At 37.1% G+C, this 24026-nt stretch overlaps 1 protein-coding gene across 2 annotated transcripts in view; it reads right to left on the minus strand.

Moving 5' to 3' along the window:
* GRID2 (glutamate ionotropic receptor delta type subunit 2) overlaps positions 1 to 24026 on the minus strand; it is a 1348780-nt gene that overhangs the window by 178177 nt on the left and 1146577 nt on the right. For both annotated transcript variants that reach the window (XM_087863984.1, XM_045791965.2), the window contains exon 13: positions 13293 to 13488. In XM_087863984.1, coding sequence (XP_087720110.1) covers positions 13293 to 13488 — 196 coding nt within the window. The remainder of the gene's footprint in view (positions 1 to 13292; positions 13489 to 24026) is intronic.

The raw sequence follows: 24026 nt of genomic DNA on the forward strand, positions 1-24026 counted from the left end.
ATGACTGTATTTACAAAAGAAAATAATGACAAATATATAAAAATAAATGTTCATCGTAGCTGCTTATAGGAGATAAATACAAGAAACATTCAAAATGTTCATCAAAGTTAATGATTTGATAAATTACAATAGTTCACCGAATATTTTGAAGGTATTATAATGATGTATAAATATAGATGTTAACTTAGAAGATGTTAATGACAGAAATTGGTAAAGACAAAGGCAGAGGACATTTCATTAAAAAGAAGTCCAAATGGAAACCAAACAAAAAACTGTATTCCTATATGTGCCCATGAAATAAAGTCACGAAGATGTGCACCCTGCTATTTTAATGGAGGTTAACTGAGGGTAAAACTGGATGGATGGAGTGAGCTGATTTTAAAATTATGGTGGAATTATACTTTATACTTTTTTGCATGTTTCCAACAGAAATGTTTAAAATGTATGAGCATTTTCCAATTTGGGAAGTAACTGTTGAGAGTAAGAACTAAACCAAGGCAATGAACCATTTACACTATTTGTTGGATAAAGAAGTTTGTGAACATAATGGAACCAAAAGGAAACAAAGATGCGCCTCCCTATCATTCTTCATCCTGAGGAACTACAAAGCAGGTATTCCTTTGTAGAAGGAATGCTTGAGCTCCAGGACGTGTGTTCAATGTGGACTGACAGCTGAGGCTTCGTGCTCCAGCTAAGGGACTGTGCAGCGACCGGGGAGGTGCACTTCTCTCATGTGGCTATTAAACAGTTTGAAATTAGGGTCTTAAGTCTTACTGAGTATTAGCTCCAGAAGGATTCTCAGAATTCATCCATTTCATTTCCACAACTTTTAAGATAAAGGAAGAAAACTGAGGTCCAAAGTGGCTGTATCTTCTTTCCAATCCAGACATTTCTTTTCCGATATTTTTAATTATTCTTTTCACACCTTCTTGGTCATTTAGTTAAAGCGATACAGTGAACTCCCAGTTGGCAGGTTCAGATGATACGCACGCCAGCAGGTGTCTCTGAGCCACCCGCACAAACGGCACCTCTGAGTCCCTCTCACTGTACTGGAGCACTGTAATGGTTGATCTTATGTGTCAACTAGACCAGGTCACGGGATGCCCAGATATCTGGTTAAATATTATTTCTGGGTGTGCCCATGAGTGTGTTTCTAGAAGAGATTAGAATTTGAATTAGTAGACTGAGTAAAGCAGATTGCCCTCCCCTATGTAGATGGACAGTATCTAACCTGAGGAGGGCTTGAATAGAACAGAAAGGTAGAGGAAGGTTCTCTTTCTCTCTGCCTGATTCTTCAGCTGGAACGTCAGTCTGCTTCTTCCCTTGAACTGCGGTGTACACTGTTAGCGCTCCTAGCTCTCAGGCCTTCAGAATCACACTGGAATTTAAACCATCAGCTTTCCTGGGTCTCTAGCTTAAAGACAGCAGATGGTGGGACTTGCCGGCCTCCGTAACTACATGAGCCAATTTCTTATAATAAATCTCATTTTGTACATAAAAGTACGCTGACACATATACACACATACAAATATATGAATGTAAGATATGAATATATATATTGTTGTTTTTCTCCAGAATAACTTCACCAATATAAGCACCTTATATCGAACTGCAACTGCTTTTTATTTCCTGCATGTACTGTGTTCTTCTTACCTCCATGTTTTTGTTCAGGCTGTCTCCTTATCCTACTTATTCCTATCTCTCTTTTACTTAATTAAGTCCTTCTTACTCTAAGATTAACATTACTTCCTCTTGGAAGTCTTTACGGTCTGAACTAGCCTCATCCCTCAGGCTATGGTAAGTTCCCTTTCTCTGTTCTCTGGGCATCTCGTACATTTCTCTGTAGATAAACTACTACACTGCATTTTGCTGCCCCACCCTCACTAGACTAATCCATTTCTGCATCCTCTGTGTCTATCATGGTTTCTAGTTCTTAGCAGCCACTGAATAAATGTTTGTTGATTAAAGGAATGAGTGAATGAGTAGATGAATTGGAATTGAATGTAGCTAATTAAAAGAAGAATTGGAGCAGGTCTGGCTTTCATCATGGATTAAATCACTATATAAAAAAGCAATTTTAAAATCACACGCTCTGTTAATGGCAGCGTAGTACTATCATCTTTATATACAAGAGACTCCACTTTATTGCTTTCACTTTAATTTACAGAATCTATATCTGTATCTGTTTTTTTCTGGGCATCTAGAAAAAATCTTTTCAGTTTTCAGTTTGCTTTGCATGCTGTAAGACCTAACATATTCTAACTCAAGTTAAAATGCCTGTGACTGTCAAAGAAGGATATAGTTTCAGACTTCACCTTTACCCTTTGAGAGAATATCTAATCAAGACTAATTTTGATTTCAAACATCCATGAAGATTATTAAAAACAAAAATAAGTTTAAAAAATGTTAATAGTAGGGGTGCCTGGGTGCTCAGTTGATTGGGCCTCCAATCTTGGTTTTGACCCAGTTTATGACCTCTGGGTCGTGGAACTGAACTCCAAGTGGGGCTCCATGCTCAGCACAGAGTCTGCTCGAGATTCAAGATTGTTTCTCCCTCCCTTTCCCTCCTTCTCTGCTCCTCCCACTGCTCCTGATCTTTCTCTCTAATAAATAAATAAATAAATAAATAAATAAATAAATAAATAAATAAATAAAATCTTTGAATAAAATAATAATAACACTCAATCCCAGGCATTAAAAATGCATTGACAAGGCTTCTGGGAATGATCTGTGTGTGTGTGTGTGTGTTTAATTTTATTTATTAATTTAGAGAGAAAGTCAGGGAGAGGGAGAGAGAGAATCCCAAGCAGACTCCACATTGGGCATGGATCCTGATGCAGAGCTCAGTCCCAGGACCCTGAGATCATGACCCGAGCTGAAACCAAGAGCTGGACTCTTAACTGACTGAGCCACTGTGGCGGTTTTTTTTTTTTTTTTTTTCTGTTGTTGTTTTTATTGTTGCACTGATTCTCTTCTTTCAGTATGTGATAACTGACATGGACCTAAAACCTTGGATTTTGGGGGAGCAGAAAATATGTCAATGGGATCTGAGCTCCCAGATGCCTGGTGAAGTGCTAAAGTAAATCATATCCTGTTTGTTGAAATCATGTGGCAAAAGGGCAAATGTAGCAAATGCACTGCTACTTCCAAGCCCAGTGGTATGACAACCCAGGACTCCTGGCATTTTTGAAGACCCAAAGTTGTTTAGTATTTTATTTTGATTTTCCCCAAGTTGTGTTCAGTCTGATTATTCATTTCTGTAATGGGTCCTAACCATGATTTTAAGGTCGTATACTCAGTATATTACCAAGTCACTCACTGAAGCCTAAGTTAGGTCTTATCTTCTCTCTGCTCATAACTGTCATCTCCCTTGGCATTCTTACCCAATGCCAAATGATGTTATAGCGCTCAAAGAGGAAGGGGAATGGAACAACCAGAAAAGAGAATATGACCAGTGTGGTTCATAGGTTTGAGATGCATAAGACCAGGAATTACTATATGTAAACCTGTAACACTTGAAAATTGTTTTCTCCTCACAGCCTTTTTTCTTCTATGTAATTTGGTTCCTGCTTGTTTCATTCTCATGATCCATGAGATCATTACCTGAGTTGAAACCAAGAGTTGGACACTTAACCCACTAAACCACCCAGGTGCCCACTGATGGGAATAATTTTGAGTCAAAGGGTTTTAAGAGACTGTCCTAAGCCCTGCCTATATCCTCAATCTGTTTTTTGTTTTGTTTTGAAATTTCCTATAACCTTCTTTTGCTGACTAGAACTTGCTTCTCTTACGCAGATACTACATTGCCTTTGGTCTTCTCAAATGGTGGCTATTTTTCTCTTCCACAACATTCTTATCACTAGGGCTGGATCATGGGTGGGTATCCTTTTTGCCCCTTGAACCACTTCTAGAGCCTTGGCTTTGAAGCTCATGCTATCAGACTATACTCATTCCTACTGCGGGCATCTACTGACTGTGTCACTCCAACATTGCTCAATGATTTTACCACTTGGCTCTCTGTCACTCTTTCAAATTCTAGTTCTTTGGTTATTCTTGGTGATTTGATTATTCACATAGACATCCTTTTCCAGTACTTGGCTTCTTCTTCTCCAAAGATTGTGTCTTTCCTTCTACCTTAGCCACCCACTCCCATGTCATATTTTCAATACTAGCACTCTCTTCATCATCTCAATTTCAAATGTGTCATCTTGGAACCAACTTTGTATTATTTCCAATCCTGTCCTTCTGGTTCATGGACTCCTACAGTTCTTTGGTCCCATCCAGACCAACAGTCCATTGTTCCTGGTATCCTCAATCTCCTCTGGGTCACCACTTTCCTCCTACATAGTTGAGATTCCATGATTCATAATAATGATAATTTCTTTGCACATCCTCTCAACTTCCTCACCCCATTGTTTTCTACCATGTTTATCTGGTAAACACCAATTCTGGTGAAATCTATTCTCTGTGGACTCCATGTTTATGCTTGGGCAGCTGATGATGGCTATAGAAAAGCCCACAATCATGCTGACTGGTTTCAATTTATTGTCATGATGACTATTGCAAAAGAACTTTTAGTCTTTCCTAGGAATACCGTTACATTTCACTAGTCTACTGTCTTTCCTGTTCTCCGGAACAATCATTCCTATCTTCTTTCTCTTCAGATCTCCAGAATCTTTATCCTATTGCTTATACTTTGGTGATGGCCTTGGTTCCTATTTTTCTGAGTAAATACAAACAATCAAAAATGATCTTCCATATATCCCACTACCATATCTTCCAAATTATCTGTGTGTATGCTCATATGTTCTACCTTCTCTCTTCTTACAATGGATGGACTGTGCTCCTCAATTCAAACTGCCCACTTGTGCACTAGATCTCATGACTTATCACCCACTCAAGGACAGATCTCCAGCAGTTCTCCTGTCTCTCTCCTGCACCATGAATTTTCCACTCTTTACTGTATCATCCCATTAGTATACAGACATTGTAAATATCTTTTTTCTTAAAAAAATTTTCCCAAACCCCACATCTCACTCTAGAACCCTCCCCACTATTACTCAGCATTTCCTTTCAACAAAGCACCTTTAAAAAGTGCCCAGTCTAACAAAACAAATGAATGAAGAAAAAAAGAGAAACAACAACAACAACAAAAAGACTCTTAAATATAGAGAACAAATGGGTGGTTGCCAGAGGTAAGGTGGGTAGGGGATGGGTGAAACAGATAAAGGGGATTAAGAGTACCCTTGTCATGATGAACACCGAGCATGTATAAAGTTGTCAAATCATTGTATTGTACACCTGAAACTAATAAAACATTGTATGTTAATTATACTTGAATAAAAAAATTAAAATAAAAAATAAGTAAATAAAAAGTACCCAGTTCTGTAATCTCCACTGCCTCTCTTCTCTTTCTTTTTTCTCTCCAATCTAATTCTAATTCCTTCTCCTTTCTCTCTACCAGATCCGCTTTTGTCAATGTCACTAGTGACTGCTGATCTACAAACAAATCATTAATTCTCAGTCTTCACCATACTTGATCTAGGAGCATCATTTGACAGAGTTGATCATTTGAACCTCCTTGAAACACTTGTTCATTTGGCTTCTATACAAGCACTCTTGGTTTTGCCCCTGCTTCCCTGGCAGAGCCTTCCCCGACCCTGTTATACCCTTTTTAACTCTCCCTCCTCTAAACACTAAATTGTCCCATGGATTAGTCTTTACATAGCTTTCTTCCCTAGATATTTACACATCCTTAGTCATCAAGTCTTATGACTTTAAATACAGACTCTATGCTAGTAATCTCCAATCTCCAGCTAGAATTTTCTGCTAAACACTCAACTCATATATAGAAAGCAGCTTTCTTGGCATCTCTCTTGGATAATTAATAAACATTTCATATTAACTATCATGCCAAAGGCAAATTCTCATTTGGCTTCTCAAATCTGCTCTTCCCATAGTTTTCTCAACCTTAATAAAAGCCAACTTCATTCTTCCAACTACTTAGGCCAAAGATGTTGGGCTCATTTTTAACTCCTCTTTTTTATACCCGACATTCTGTCTTTTAGAAAATTTTGTCAGAATTACTTTCAAAATATATTCAAATTCAATCACTTCTCACTACTTCCACTATAAGCACCCTGGTCCGTCCACCATCATGTCTCACTTGAATTATAACAATAGTCTCCTCACTCTTCTCCTTTCTTCTAGCCTTGACTTCTCCTATTTTCCACACAGCACTGTAAGTGGAACCTTGAAAAGTAAGTCAGCTCATGTCACTCTCCTGCTCACAACCTCAGAATTATTCAAAAGTCAAAGTTATTTAAATGGCTCCAAGGTATATCAGTGATTTTCATCCTTTATTGTGAATCAGAATCACCTGAATGGATTTAAGATATTCAAATCCTTTCCATTTCCCAATTAAGATACAATGGGTAAAAGGGGATGAAAAGTACAAACATCTAATTATAAAATACATAAGTCATGGGAATGTAATGTACAGCATGGTGATATAGTTAATAATACTATATTGCATAGGTAACAGTTGCTAAGAGAATAGATCTTAAAAGTCCCATCACAAAAAGAAAATGTGTAATAATAGTCACTGATGTTAACTAGACTTATTGTGATCATTTTGCAATATACACAAACATAGAATCATTATGTTGTATGCCTGAAACTAATATAATGTTATGTTGATTATATCTCAATAAAAAAAATATACAACTGGAACTTTAGTGGGGCCCACACTTGAACATTTTTAGGCCACCCTCCTGCCTAACTCACACTGTGATCTTATTTCCTACCCCTCTCCCCTGCATACCCTATCCACCCCCCATGCACCCTTCTCCAGCCATACTGGTCTTGACATTTCTCTCTATTATGCCAAGCGACCTCTGCCTCCGGAATTTTGCAGTAATATTCCTTCTGCCTGGAGCACTTCCTGTCCTCACTGTCTCTCCACTGTCTTCATGGGTCATACCCCATCCTCTTTCAGGTCTCTACTCAAATGTCACTTTCTCAGAGGTGCCTTCTGAGACCACTTTATCTGTGATGGCAACATCCCTCTCCCTTCTCTGCTTTCTTTCATTCTTACCTTTCCAATTTTTCTTCATAGCACATGTTTCTGTGCTTGTCTATTATTTTCTCTCCACTACAAAATAATCTCCATTTGGGCAGGACTTTCCTTGTTCTGTTTAATTCCTGATACCCAGAACAATGCCTGGTAAATAGGCGCTCACTGAATATGTGTTGAATGAATAAATAAAACAACAGGTTCAATCCACCCATTTTTTTCAGCCACAGATCAATAAAGAGGGTGGGCTTATCTCACCATTTCATAAGGTCTAGAACTTGTCTTTCTGCAGCAATCCTCAAAAATCCTTGATATTGGCCCATTTGACATGACCAATCTTTTGTCTTGGTTTTCATTTCAATACTCCAATTTTCCAGCTGGCATTAGAGCTGGGGCCTGAGCCCAGTGGCTTTGCTCCACACCTGGACCTTGTCAGTTTCCCTTTCCCCAAACTGCTCTGGGACCTGTGTGGCCTAATTAGCTTTGCAAATTGATGCTATCTTTCTGATTGAATACTGCGGCTGCCAACACCATCCCTCACTTCCCTGTTGCCATAGTATCCATTGGATTTTTATATCTTCTTTGAACTCTGTAGTCTGAAGTATTATGCAATTACCGTTGGGATCCTCTGGCTAGGATTTTAATCCTACCAATCCTGATTTTCTTTTCTTCCTGAGTAGTCTTCATTGCTGGGGTTTTAGAATAATTTGTTCTTCACCACTTGAGTTTAATAGGTTATCAGGAAATGAATATTGCCCTCTAAATAACAAGATACTTCTCTATTTCAGGGCTACACACAGATCCTTCATTCCTCGTCAGATCTTCACCTATCATTTGCCAAAATATGAGTTACACCGTGTTACTTTTCTGTTCAAAACCTTCCTAAATTTCCTATCTCCCACAGAGTAAACGCCCACTTAGAATGTTTTATACAGCTCTGTATCAGCATTTTCAGACTTTAGCATGCATCTGAATCACCTGGGAATCTTCTTAGACTGAGATTTACATTGAGAAGGACTTAGGTGGGGCCCAGGAGTCTGCATTTCTAACAAGCTCCCAAGAGATGCTGATGTTGCTAGTTCACAGGATTATGCTGTAAGGAACAAGGGCCTATATGATATGCCTTCTCCCCTACCACCTGGCTCTCTAATTCTCAGACTTTGTTATACTTCTGATATTATACCTTATTCCGGAGTTACACTAGCCTCCTTCACAGTCTTAAAACATCCAGGCATGCTCTCACCTCAGGGTCTTTGCATTGGCTGACCCTCTGTCTGAAAACATGTCACCCAGATATACAACTCTTTCTCTCTCTCCAGCCTGCTTCACATCTTTATTCCAATGTCATTTTCTTAAGCCTTCTCTGGCCGTCTGATCTAACAAGGCAGACCATCTCCCTCATGTCCCCCCCTTCTCCCTCTCCTACTTTTTCTCCTTAACACTTACCACTATTGAAATACAACATTTTTAAATTTATTTTGTTTATTGTCTGCCTCCTCCATTAGAATGTGAACTCTGTGAAGGCATTTTGCTTTCATTTATGTTTACTCCAGCGACCAAAATACTGGCTGATACACAGGAAGTGCTCAATAAATGATTGCTGAATGAATGCACTAAAAATTTCAGTTATATTTTTCATATACATTTTTTCTGCTTACACAAAAAGTCCTGGGAAAAGGAAGACAGAATCAAATTTGTTCTAGTTTAATTAGGTTAGTTGATACAGGTGAATGTCTCCCAAGAATAGCATATCAGAACTCATTTACTTAATCCTCATTTATACAGCTTTCTTTGATACGAGCAGAACAATGTTAGAAGGGATAAAGCTCTACCTTCAAGTAAGAGAAACTTAATGAGACTAGTAGCACAATTAAGAACAAACACAACCTGAGACATTAATGGTATCTATTTAAAGTTATAATTAGATTGCAAGGTTTGTTTGCACAGTGATGCTGGCTTTCCTGGAAGGCAGTTACTATATATACGAATTCTTGTCAAAGACACTGTAGAAGAAGTTTGGCCTTTTGTGAAAAATTGACCTAGAAGACCTCTAAAGTCTTTTCTGGCTGAACAAATTAGAAACCAATGCTAGAGAAGAGGAAGCTGCTGTGTGAGATGTGCAAGACTAGAGGCTAAAGTAAGAATCTACAATGACATTTCCTGTTTTATAGTTCTCAATCTTACAGACTCCTAGTGAGCTTTAGCAGGTGAGAAGGTAATATATTGGTTTTTGGTTGGTTGGTTTTGTGTTTTAAGAGAAGCCGGCCAAGACCTTGCAAACTGAACCAACATGCATTTCGTTATTATCTTTTTTTTTTTTTTTTTGGTCTAATCAATTTTCAGCTGTCTCTGATTTTGACTGAAAGAATATGTACAACAAGCAAATTTCACTTTGATATCTTCCATTATGAATTCATAAGAATATTCTTCACTGCCACTCTAGGAAATCAGAAAACTAAATAAATGTGGTATAATACTAGGTGACATGATTTGCAGTTTTAAACTCATAAGCCTTCTTTATCAGTAGACTATCAGGGAACAGAAATTGTTCCCTACTTCTTTTATTAATTATCCTTTTCATTATGCTACAATTTTCACTTAACCTTAGAAGATAATTAATAATAAAGCTTTGTAGTTACAAATTGTTCGCCTTTACATTCTTTCAGGTAATCTTAAGGATCATTTTATGAACTTATGGCTCTAAATATACTATTTATTGATGCTTCCACAGATATATATATATATATATATATATATATATATATATGGACAAAAAACATATGAAGTAGGAATTCTTATCAACATGATGAAATCCTGGGGCCCACAGATTTTAAGTAAGTAGTTACATGTACACATTTTAGTGTAAAAAATGAACTGTATTCAAGCCCGGGTTGAAATGCCTTTTGCAGGTTTTAATTCCCACACTGTGACCATTTTACAGATGAGTGAGTGAGTCTTAGAGAAGCTAAGTGATTTGCCCAAAGTTGTATACCTAAGAACTGGAAGAACCAGGAAAGAAAACCAGATAGTTTCCCCCCTGCCCCGGCCTCCCTAGTTCCTTCTGTTCTTCATAATAGACTATTTTTTTTAATGTATGACATTTAATAACAGCATTAGAAACACTAACCCATGTCGAAAGATGATGGAATGGCTACATATTTAAAGAAAAAGAAGTGGCAAAACCTACAGAAGAATTCTAAATTACTAATAAACTAAATTCTAAATAACTAAATTTCTTAGCACATAATGCAAACTTATCAATAGCCTAGTATAAAACACTTTTATTTCATAGAATCTCATATTGAAATTTTCTCAGGGTGGGTATTTATAATTTCTTTTTACATATCCACAAATGTCAAATTAAATTCTACATGGTTAAAAGACACAAAGGTAAAAAAGAAAAGAAACAGAAAATGTAGGAAACTATATGTACAGGCTTTGAAAAGTAGAGGTTTTCTTAAGCAATCCTGAAGACCTTGGAAGATATATATTACATATATATATACATATATATATATGTATATATATATATGTATATATATATGTAATCTTAACACATACATGAGTATTTAAAGATTCTACATGACATTTGATATTCCATACCCTTATGATTTATTTTTTATTTTGGAAATGCTAGGATATAGGAAGTGTACCCAGTTTGCATTACTACAAAGAATATAAGGTATATCGGCTGTGTGTATACGTGTGTGTGTGTCTGTGTAAGAACACAAGAATGAAGCAAGACCTTATCTACATGTGTCGACTTGACTGGCTACCTCTGAAATTTACAAGAGTCTCTTAAGGTCTCACTATTTTGACTCCGCATACTCTTACCCAATCCCTATACATCAGCTATAGTGACCTTCTTGAAAGGTAATAATCACAATATTCCCTTATATTAGTAGCATTTTTTTGCCATTCAAAGAGAATCCAGATTCCTAACTAAGGGCCACAAGGTCTTTCATGATCTATCCCCTGCCTACTAACCTCCTTCCATGTTCTTTTATTGGACATGTTCCAGTTCATGTTGATTTTCAATGGGTTTCTTTTTTTTTTTTTTTAAGATTTTACTTATTTATTCGATAGAGATAGAGACAGCCAGCGAGAGAGGGAACACAAGCAGGGGGAGTGGGAGAGGAAGAAGCAGGCTCACAGCGGAAGAGCCTGATGTGGGGCTCGATCCCATAACGCCGGGATCACGCCCTGAGCCGAAGGCAGACGCTTAACCGCTGTGCCACCCAGGCGCCCCTCAATGGGTTTCTTGAATGTACTTTCAGGCTCCTGCCGAGGCTATGCTTGGTTTGGATGCCCTGTCACCCTCTCTTCTACACGAACAGCTCCTGACCAGGCAGGTCATCACTAATATCTTATCTCCTCAGGGAACCATACTTGATCACTGTTCTGCAAGTAGATGTTCTCTTTAATTGCTGTAAGAGCACCTGAGTTATTTTTTCCACAGCACTTATCACGATTTAAATCATTTTATTTGATCACATATTTTAATTTTCTTTTCTCACCAGACTCTATATTTCATAGATCCAGTGAACATTTCTCTGTGGTGGAGTTATCTACAGTTACTCCATCAGTGCCTGGGTACATAATTGGCACTTAGCAAATATTGTATGAAAAAATGCATAAATAAATGATGAGTGAGTGAATATGTATTTTTTAAAATAGTTTTTGATAATCTGTATGTCTGCTTGGAGAAAAAAATGAATTTTCTCTGGAATGATATGGTATAGAAAGAGGTTATAAAGTGTGGAGAGCTTTGGCTTTTAAAATGGAATAGAAATATAAACTATGAATACATTCATCCCAAAGAAAAAAAATTCCTCTTAACAATTAACATGAAGGAAAGTAACTCTCCCCAAAATAACTTAGTATTCTTATTCTGAGATTTAAGTTCATTCACATTCTACGAGTACCTAGTAAAGCTTAAAATGTCTACCCTCCCATCTCCTCCAGACAACATATAGGTCCACTCACTCACCCACTCTCACCCACCCATCCTCCCAGTAATTATTGAACTTCTAGAAGCCAGTGGATTTTAGGATCAATACTTGGGTATTGGGAAACTGGGGTTAATGTAATAAGGGTGAAGGAGTTGGAGGCCATTGCTAACATTTCAAGGAATTCACATCCTAAAGCATCATTAGGACTTAGAAAGAGGTTCGTATCAGCATCATCAGTTTTTAAAATAATGATGTCAACTAGACTGACTCTAGGAAACCATAATAGCAGCAGCAGATAAAGGACATCATATGAAAAGGCACAGAATAATGCTAGAGCCTGTGTCAGAATATATTTAATAGCCATCAAAACACCCTCCAACATAGTATTAATAAGTTTACCTTTTTGAACAAGGAACTCAGACATGGGGTCCAAATTATTCTGCTGTGGAAGGTTACAGAGAAAAATGTATACCACCTTTGTTGCTGTAATTGACATTCATTCATTCATCCCACACTTATTTATTGAATGTCAACCATTGTGATTTTCACCGCGCTAGCCACTGGGATAATTTTAAACAAAAATCATTCAGTTCTCTCATGCAGATTGATGGGACTTGAGGAAGAAAGAATTACTTCTGTATACGTGTTTATAAACCACAGCCCAGAATAAAAACTAGCTTCATGTTTTACACGAAGGAATGCTTCGTAAGCCTTTTTTTTTCTCTGATAAAATAACTTCTAAATGATGGTTATTTAAAATAAGATAGAAATAAAGATTTTCACTTTTGAAATAGAAATAGACATTTGCAGAAACCTTATTTGTTGACAAGATTAACTTTTACCTACCACATAATCATAAGTAAAGATAAGGTTTTCATCTAAAAATAAAAGCAGTATAGAAAATACCCCAAGTCATTTGAAAGAATTGAATAACCCTAATGATATTTGGAATGGGATTTGTAAAAACCTTTTCAGTCTTTATGTGCATAAGTCCCTGACCCATTTGGAACAAAATACTAGCTCATGTTTTCTAGCTTTGGAATTCCACTGGAAACAGATCCATTAGACACAGCACAGAAGGCTGTGAATTCCCTCTGCTTAAGCACTCTGGCAACTCAAAATCTTCTTTAAATCAATAGGAGGTATAATTTAATTGCAAACTGTATGTCAAAGTTAAAATTTCAAAAAAGAAAATAAAAACAATCTCAATGTAGCGATATGGGAGACAAAATAGTAGACTATGAATGAAGAACAATGACCAGTACCTTTTGAATGCCTGCTTGGGATTCCAGAACGTTATTCTCTGATCCATTGCTTCTGTTGATCATCCGCCACATTTGGGAATACATGCTGTCCCTTTCAAAAGGATTCATTCCCTTCATTCGGACATGTTCATATACTGCAGAGTCCAGTACTGTGCCGTAAGGGATGTCTGTTTGCTTGGAAAGGTCCTGGAGAGATCTTCGTTATTAGGAGAGAAAAGAGACACAAGAAAAGAGTACTGAATATTTTCAACTATAAATAAAGTTATAAGCAGCAGAGAATAATATATGTAAATATAGATGTCAAACTGCTTTTCTTATTTTGTGGTTTCTTAACATTAAAATGTAATATATAAGGAGAATTGCTGTTAGAGTGTATGACACATGAATCATTAGAAGACAAAATCATTACTGAAAGAAAAATGAAAATTTCTAATGGTAAGGCAATGCTTTTTTTTGGTGAATCTTCACTGTGAAAAAAAAACAAAACAAAACCAAAACTAAATCTAACAATCCCATCAAAGCAAAAACAAATTAAATTAGATTGCTGATAATCTTATAATCATTTAGTTTAAAAAAAATCTATATGTTATAAACTCTAAGCCTATGTTCTTTTAGGTGGCAATGCTTACATATTTTAAAAAATAATTACATTTTGCATAAACAGCATATTTTGAGGTCAAGTGTACACTTAAAAATTAGTATTTATGTTAGTCACTATTTAACAAGTGGCTACCACATACACGCCAGCAACTGACATACATTATTCTCCCAGCAATGCCCCATTTCTCAGAAATATTTCACCCATTTTATAGATGAGAAAACTCAGGTTGAGAGTATAAGGCATTTGCTCAGTGTGGCACAGTCAGTGAGGCTTCTAAGGCTATAGTATTTTTACTGCAAGATGCTGCCTCTTATTTCTATATTTCTTTTGCTATATTTAACTTTGTGTGTGTGCACGTGCATGTATGTGTCTGTGGGTGAAAGAGAGAGAAAGAGAGGGGGAGAGAGAGACAGACTTCTATTTGTATTCAGATAGAATAAAATTCATGCTTCTGGAAAGCTGAATATATTTTCAGCTTTCTCTCCTACAGAATAATGATCAGGATTTTCACATCGATCTTTGAGTTACAGATAGTGTCTACTTGTCCTAGGTTATTCATCTCAAATTGGTGGTCAATTTCCTTACATTTAAGTTTCTGAGCCACTCTATACTTTCTAACTCGGAGAGCCGATTCCTGCTGCACTGAAGCTCATTTGAGTTCGTGTAGGTGCTCAACTCTAATGACTGAGGTTTAAGAACAAATACGTGTCTGTGGCATGCTGTTCAAAATTAGACGCCGGCATATTCGAACTCACTAACCTCTGAAACACGATACCATATTTTGAACAAGAATAATCACAGCTCTCCACAACCATGGGTCATGAATCTCATGTTATGTATACCTCTCACCTTTTGGTCTGTTTCTAGATGGAGTTTGCTAATGATTTCCTGGAGGCCTTTGCAAACAACACTAGCATTGGGCAAGGGTATTGGGGATACTCTTGCAGGTCACCAGTTTCCATCATGTGCAAACTGTATTGCAAACAATAAATTATGAGCTGTGTTTGCTAGAGGAGTATTCGTGCCAATTTCTAATGGTAACTTTCAGCAACATTTAATCTACATTTTATTGAGTTTTAGGTTGTTGATGTGTATCATTTACTCTACGGACACCACCCTGATAATTCCTTTTTGTTCTGTACTTCTGCATAAAATGATGCATCTAAAAATGACTATTTCCAAGGAAAAATTTACTGGAATATTCTACAACTATTAAACTAATTCTGTCATTTATAAAAAAAATAAAGGGACAGTATGAAGAATAATTGAGGGCGAAGGCTAGGGTACAACCTCATAGGAGAGTAACAGGGCACTTGCTCCTGGGACATCCCATAATTATCGTGTTAACAGTATAGCAATAAGACTTGTTTTCCAAGACCATGTACTTCTCACTGACTACTGTTTCCAGTAGTATGAGTGAAACTATTCAAAACATTAACATTTTAACATATTTCCCACTGTTTAGTGGAGGATGCTCTAAAGTGGTAACACAGGAAAAAGAAATGAAACATTTCAATACAGGTTATAACAGCAACAGCAAATAGCAATTTGTTCAGTACCTATAAGTACAAGGACCTATGCTAGGTAGTTGTATGGAGCCTGCACCTTCTAGAAACAGAAGGTCTCATGGCTGGAGAAGGCCATGTCACAGTTCATCAGAGACCCTCCCAGGATAGGAATGACCACCTGCTGCTTAGAAGGTTCAGCAATCAATCTTTGTTATAATTCTCAGAAGCTTTCAATTTGGTGGTGGTGAGATCATAATCTAAAATGTTTGTATGCCCATACTGAAATATATAATTTGTTTGCCAAAATAGTCATACCAGGAAAATACCATTAAATAAATTAACACGCCCTCTTAGCTTTTCATGAAAAGAAAATTGAAATCCAATATTAGGATCATTAATATAATCAGGTTTCTGTGGCATTACATCACCTTCAATATCAGCTTTACAACTTGAATATAGAATTGCAACACAAACAGGTTTGTTGGTGAAATTGATCTGTACACAATAAAAATTTTAAAGGAATTTCTTAATATATTGCCTATGTGAAATTCCTGTTGTCAGAAAAAAAATTTATTTTCAACACACTTCAAATTTAGAATAGCAGAGCATTTTGGAACTTAGAACAAAGGCATATTCCCTCTAGCTTCATTTCTGATATCAAGTTCAGCTTATAAATTTGCCTTGAGATATGCTTGCAATAAAAATTACAGCTTGTCTGATTCCGCATCGTTCCATTATAGTACACTGAGATAGCACCAGAGGTGACAAAATGAAATGAGGCAACATGAAGTGAGCGTAAACAGCTTATTACAGGAAGTCTAAGCTGTTTTAGGAGCCCAACACAGAAAGAGAGTGACCATTTTATGTGGTCATTTTGTTATTTTCATGCTAGTAAGATTTTAGAGTAATATCAGCAGAAATGGTATGGCGTATAGTATGAACCCTTAAAAGAAATCTGGTAAATTATTCTACAAGTGGTAATCCTAACAAAATTGTACCTGAAGTTCAACATCTGAGTATTGTTTAGATTTGCCAAATCATTGTTTTAAATGTAAAATAATTTTAAAATAATTAATAAGTACCTGAAATACAGATTAATTTACCACGGCTACTGTTGTCATTTCATTCTTAACAATTGACAATGCATACCCAGGCCACAGAGGAAGTGGGAAAATCTAGAGCATTCTAGAAAAGAGTTAACTTGGAATATACTCATACTACTATATTCCATTTCTCCACTTAATCTCACACAACTCACATTTACCCACATAAAACTCAGCAAATGGTCACTCCGCAGGTCTGTTATACCTGTATCCTCTCCCAACCCCACATGCCCACTCATGCACACAAAATTAAAAACAAACAAATAAACAAACAAACACAAAAATGAGGGTCTATAGTTCTAAATGGTGAATAATAAAAGAAAGCAAATGGTTTGCCACTCTAATCAGCCTTGTTTTCCCATCATCTTTTCAAAATTCTACTTTTATTTCTCCTGGTGTCCTGTACTACTAGCAACCCATGGGTACTAAAGAACACTGAGAGCTGATAGGTAAGTGATATTTACTTATTTGCATGAACATTACATGTACTTAGGACCTGTAATTTAGGGCACTTCTGTGAAGTCAATTTCAGGAATTTGGGTGGATCTAGGCTGATTGCAAACTCTTTCCATAAGAAAGATAAACACTTAAAACCCTTCAAGCATAGAAGATTAATTTTGATACATGTGATTCTCTGATATTAGATATTTGTGATTGCTGTAGCTCTGACATTGGGTCAGTTAGATTTTCAACTTGAGCAGATAGATTATTTGTGAGCAGTGTGATGTTAACCCCTATTAACCTGAATTTCCTCAACTATAAATGGGGAGAGTAGGAGTGACTAAGGGTGAGTACAAGAGGACCTGTCATGTCAGCATTCAACCAACTTATCTATTGCTTTATTTTTGTTTTATTTTAATATTTTAAAAAAGATTTATTTATTTATTTATTTATTTATTTATTTATTTATTTAAAGATTTTATTTATTTATTTGACAGAGATAGAGAGAGCCAGCGAGAGAGGGAACACAAGCAGGGGGAGTGGGAGAGGAAGAAGCAGGCTCATAGCGGAGGAGCCTGATGTGGGGCTCGATCCCAGAACGCCAGGATCACGCCCTGAGCCGAAGGCAGATGCTTAACCGCTGTGCCACCCAGGCGCCCCAAAAAAGATTTATTTATTTTAGTGAGACGGAGAGAGGGGAAGGGAGAGAGCATGAGCGGGAGAGGCAGAGGAAGAGGGAGAGGATCTAAGGAGACTCCCAACTTAGCATGGCGCGGGACTTGGGCCTTGATCTCAAGACCCTGAGATCATGACCTGAGCTGAAACCAAGCGTCGGATGCTCAACCGACTGTGCTACCCAGGCATCCCTCTATTGTTTTATATGGAGATTATTATTATAATGATCCATCTCCTAATAATGCCCTACTTAATAATTTCTAATGGATTTTGGTATGTGGCAGGATGACCTCTTTATATCGTTGAAGAGGAGATTCATGAACTGGGGAAGAATTAGAGTTTCATTTCCTTTCCAAGTACAAGATTTTATAAATCTTTGATACTGAATTGTCATAACTTTGAACGTGTTGCTACTTAATTACATTTTTAAAATTGTGAACTAATTAAAAATCCAATGCCTCTCCCCTTTGTAGTGAACTTTCACTCATATTTCTACCTCTTTTTCTTTAACAAGAGAATAGATCTTACCCATATAAGCTTTAAAATAACACTTACAAATCTCTCTTTTCCATCTTCATTTTCAACATTTGAGCTTGGTTTCGTGGAATGCTCACCAACAAACAGCTTCCAGCTCTAACTCTGGGGAATTGTAAGTCTAGTCCCATTTTTAATGGAATAGGACAAGTCAATTTAAGTTATCACATCAGAAGGAATTTTTCTTCAGGGTGAAAAAAAATGGAACGCGGTCGATAGGGTGGGTGTTAAATGCTACAGGCAAAGGGGCTGACTGTGGAAGAGAGACAAACAAGTGGGGACATAAAAACAGTGGCTTCTAACTCAGTTCAGGTTTTTTTCTCCGGCAGTTTCTTCCTCTGGATGCTGATATCAGCAGCTACCAAAGGAGAAGATATTGGTCCAGCTCTAAGAGCCCATCAGTAAGCACATTAAAAGCCCGCCTGTGCCCACTGCTGTTCACTGGTGGTAGCAGCTGAGAGCTTGGAGAATTCAGAGGCAGGTTTTCCAGAAAAAAAAAAAAAGTGCTCCAAAATTTAAAACTTAAAAGAACAACTAATATGCCAAATAAAGATCCACTAGACTGAGATTTAGTGTCATTGAGACCTAAGAAGAAGAGATAAGTATTGCAAAGTGGACTGAGGTGTTTAGGTAAAGCAGGCCTGCCTCTGAGAGGTACAGCCAATAGCCAGCACTGGGCAACCTCTTAGTTTCTACAAATCTGGGCTTTGAAAATGCCAAGATTTGAATTTCAATTCTTGGACAAGTTATTTAATTTTCTCTAAATTGCAATACATTTCCCTATTAAATAGGGAAAATAATAATTTTGTAATAAGGTATGTGGAGGTTTGATGTGGATTGATACAAGACACTTACCTTAGTACTTAACACTTCATAAGTGCTCCATTACTGGTATTTTATTATTGTTTATCTATTATCACTACTACCACTATTACTATTATTATGATTGCTGTTATGCTCTGTTGTAATTTTTGGAATTGCCATATCCTTATTTTCCCCACCAATTAAATTCATTTCAGATTCCACACCCATGGCCTTTCTAAGTCCCCATCTCATCTAATCTTTCATCAACTTCTATATATTTTACTTCCTGAATCTTACAAATCTCTCACTACCTTTGTCCTCTCATTGCTAATACTTTCATCTTTTCTATCTAGAGAACTCTTTATTTTTTTAAAAGATTTCATTTATTTATTTCAGAGAGACAGAGAGAGAGAGTGCAGCAGGAGGAGGGACAGAGGGAGAGGGAGAGAGAGCATCCCAAGCAGATTCCATGCTAATCCTGAAGTCTGACGAGGGGCTCAATCCCAGGACCCTGAGGTCATGATATGAGAGGAAATCAAGAGTCGGACACTTAACCGACTGAGCCATCCAGGCACCCCTACAGACTTATTTCTAAATCTTGTCCCTATCTCTATTCTCACCCCCCTCTAATCCATCCTCCACACCACAGCTGAAGTGTTCTTTCTGATATATAAGTCTGATCCTATCCCTGTCTTATTTAAATACTTCCTATATACCCCATTGCCCTTAGAAAAAATCTCCCAACTCCATAGCACTCAATAGCCTTCCAAAATTTGGCCTAAAATTTTTTTCTATTCTCAGAAACACACTTTTGCCTCATTCATACTCCCATTATAGGACAAACAGACCATTTCATCATTCCTTGCTTGATAAGCATTTGCTCTGCACAAGGTATCTCCTTGTCTACCTGGTGAATTCTTTCCCTTCACGGTCAAGGTCAAACTCAACTGCCTCTTTAGTGCTCTTCTAACACTTAGAATATGTTCACATTTTAGCATTCTGTTATGAAATGTTACTTCTTTGTTTAACTCATTAGAATACATGTTGTTGATCCCCATAATTTTTCTTTAAATTCATCCTTGAAACTCAGAACCTAGCCCAGGGTCTGGAAAATAGCAGTCAATGAGGCTCACGTATTTTGGCTACTCATTTTTACTAGAAACATGCTTTCATCTTGGAAAGGCAGCATTCCCATTAAACTAGCATCGCATAAAAATGGGATTTTTATTATATATTACCAGCCATTCTGTGGGTGACTAACGATGGCCAGCAGTATTTTGTAGTTTAAAAAAAACAACTAATTTTTAAGGGAGCTTTGGAAATTTCCCCTGTAACAAAATCAGCTGCAAAAGCTTTATCAGACTACCAGTGAATTGCTTAACAAGACATTTTGCCATGTATGTAAAATAAATAAATTCAGAGGCAAGGCAAATAAAAAAGAAAACCCAAACAAATAGAACTGAAATAAAGTATGTGGAGAAGCTAAAGTTATAATCCATAGTTCTGGTACACATCGGACCTGGTACACAGTAGAATGTCTGTTCCTGAAAGGGATACTTGTCAAAGCATTGTGGAAACGGAGCTAATAAGTAGTGGTTCGTTTGATAAGTGATTTCTGACTAAAATTTCAGAAGCAAGCTGAAATGGTTAAGAAAACTGCTCAACTAATTCTGCTAACCGAAATGATTAAAAAATAAAAAAGAACTCATGATTTTAGTAGCTAGGGAAGAGATAAGCACTGGAACAAGGAAAGAATAGTCACCTTTGGTAATACTGAGTATTATTACCAAAAACAAAATTAATTTTTTTCTCTCCAGCGTTGAGTGTTTACATAAAAAGGAAGGAGAATGTGTATGTTCTCCTTATAAGAGAATGGACCACAGAAAGGCTTTCCATTTTCCTATCTGCAGTCTGGCCAATGGCCACTTGTGCTCTGAGAAACCACATTCCGCATTTTAGTCGCTCCTTCTCCTCAGTGAAGTTTTCCAGACCCTCTCAGACACAGGTTTATACAGAAAATCTGATGAAATATAAGGGTATCAAGGGTCAAGGATGGGGCAAGCAAGACTAACGTTTCTTCATGTCAGAAGACAGTTTGGATTGCCGACGGCTCAGTCCCTACTGGAGACACAGTGAGAGCTTCTTAAGTGCATGAGGGGTGCCGCTACTTACTGAAAACAGGCTCAGAGACGAGGTTAAGGGTCTTTGGCCCAGTAATGTTAACTTCCTTCTTTTAAAAAGATTAAGATCAAAGTCATGTTAGTGGAAGAAATACGGTTTTCTCATTAAAGATTAGATTGTATAGCCTAAAAGTATAATTTGTGGGGCAGGGTGATTCAGAAAGAACTCAGGCACAGCAATATCTGGTGGAGCAGTAAAGTGGGTCTTCCTTCCTCTCAAAGTGCCAGAGTTTCTTCCTTCTCAAGACACAGAAGCCGAAATTCTGAGGTCAACAAATTTGAATGACACCAGGGAAAGCAGAGGGCTAGGATTTTTTACTTGTGGACACAAGGAGAGTTTCCCAAGGGAGGCCCCCTAGGACGGAGAGGGTGCTTCATAAGAGGGGCTGTATGAGGACCGAAGAGGAGTGAGGATTTACAGAGGAGGGTCAGAGGATAAGGGTGGCTCCATGTGGGACATTCAAATAAGGTCCGAATGGTGGTCTTTGCTTGTCTCTCTGTTCTGTCCCCTCTGTGCTCCTGTCCTACACACCTCACCTGCCCTCAAACCTGCCCTTATGGGCCTCAACAGAGTAAATTAGATAAAAAACAGCTTCAGGTCTTTGTGCTGTGAACTTCTTTAGAATATTTATTTGATCTTTACTTTTAAGAACTACTTATTTATTTTATTTACTTAGGTGTTGAGTTGTGTAAGTTTTTAAATATATTTTGGCTATTAACCCCTTATCAGGTAGATCCTGTGCGAGTATCTTCTCCCATTCTGTAGGTTGTCTTTTGTTTTGTTGACGGTTTCCTTTGCTGTGAGAAAGCTTTTTCTTTTGGAATAGTCCCAATGGTTTAATTTTGCTTTTGTTTTCCTTGCCTGAGGAGACATTTAGAAAAATGTTTCTATGGCTGATGTTTCAAGTGTGCTTGGTCTAGAAAAAGCGTAGTAGTCCTCATGAAGAGGACACTTCTTCTGAATGCTGTCCCTGCATGGTAGATTGCTGAGATGACTCTCAAGTCTTTCCTGAGAGATTGAGAAATATTTCCTGCACCTTCTCCCTCACAGAGTAGTCAGGGGCAACCCCATCTGCCATGCACTATAGATAAGATGGTCACAGGTAACACTGGAAATTCATATAAAATAGATGCCATTGATAAAGATGGACATCGTGAACTACTTAAGGGAACATTCTCCTGCACTTGAAGAGATATGCATTCTGTGCACATTTAAAAGTTGATTTGGTTTGTGGATATGATAGGTCATTTTAGAGACGGCAAAGGAGGATGGAAACACTCTGTCTTTTTTATTGCTTTTAGGCATAATTAAAAAAAATGAGTGTTAAATTCTCTCCAAAATGACAATGCTATACAGATGTGAGAAAATATGGAAAATCTGGTTGGCTTCTCTGACTTGCTGACCCACATTATAAGCTAGGAACTAATTTGGTCACATCATGAATTCTGAATCCCGACATGTGAAAGACACTGTATTTTTCTACCTGCTGACAGAATTGTCATTTTTCACCCTGCTCTCTACCTTAAATAGTTTATTAGTTAACTAAAGTAGCCTTTCATGATACATATAGATATTGATGTATACACTAATTAAGCAAACTCTATTACAAAAGGCCCCAGTATTCTTTGAATTCAATTACCCTGCAATAATTTGTGTAAGGTAGAAAGTATGTGCAGTGTTTTCCTGAGATACTATGAAAAAGATGCAATATTTATTTACCCCAGGTCACTATGAACAAATATGGAACTATCCTAAATTTGTATGGTCAGCATATCATAATGTCACCGTTGACTATCAGCTGATTGTAAAATTTATGTTAAGATGATATCCTCAAATAATCCAATGGACTTCAATAGAACAGATTTTTATGTTCTAACATCATTGAAAATATAGGAAAGACCTGACTAATTCCCATAAATTTCCCTGAGAATCAACACATTTCTAAATGGTGTTAAGAAAGAACCCTAATAAAATCATAACATCAGAGAATTTGGAAGAGTTCCTGGAGGTATCGCATAATTCGATGATATATCTTAAGGTATAAAAGCCGGCCTCCAAAACGGACCTTATTCTTCTTCCTTAGGCACTTTACTGACTTAGAAAACTTAACGCCAGGAAGCTCTTATTCATGCCTAACCGAAAACTCACCTACTTCTCATAAGCCTCTCATTTTCTTCTCAGTGAAAATGGACACTAGCTACTTGTCACCTCCAGTACAATATTTCTTTATATAATAAAATACTTCTTCGTTTTCATCCTGTAGCTTTTCCTTGTTGAGTTTAACACTAAATTCCTGTAGTTCTTACCCACAGGATCTATTGCTCACTTTTTTACATTGTTACTAGCTAAGGCATCTTTTCCTTTTCTATGGTAATTTTTGTGTAACTTATGGACCTTATAAATAGGTCATAATAGTGCTTAAAAAGCCCTAACAACTTTTACACTGCTAGGTGACTTTGGCCATTTTCTTCATAAACACCAACATTATATTTCAAATTTGTAACGGACAGATGATTCATTCTGAAACTGTCTTCACCTCCAGTTTTAAAGTATTATAGATACATACACAAACAGACACACAGACACACAGTTTTTTTCCATCTCTGAGTGAATTATTACATATTTGTCCCTGTTAAGCTTCGTCTCACTTATGATCACCTTGTTTAATTTGCCAAGGTCTTTATGAATTCTTGCAGTGTGGTTCTAGTCAATAATCACCCCTACTCAATATAAAGTAATCTGCATGTTTAATAAGCTCACTCCCTATTCTATACTTCAAATCAACACCGAAAATGTTCATTAGAACCAGGGCCAGTGCTGACTTATGGGAAAAACTTTATTCAATATACCCTCCAAGGCTGACATTGAACCATTGATCATAACTTCA

The sequence above is a fragment of the Ursus americanus genome, chromosome 8 (assembly GCF_024610735.1).
Source record: "Ursus americanus isolate L20-20 chromosome 8, mUrsAme1.1.p, whole genome shotgun sequence".
NCBI classification, from domain to species: Eukaryota; Metazoa; Chordata; class Mammalia; order Carnivora; family Ursidae; genus Ursus; species Ursus americanus.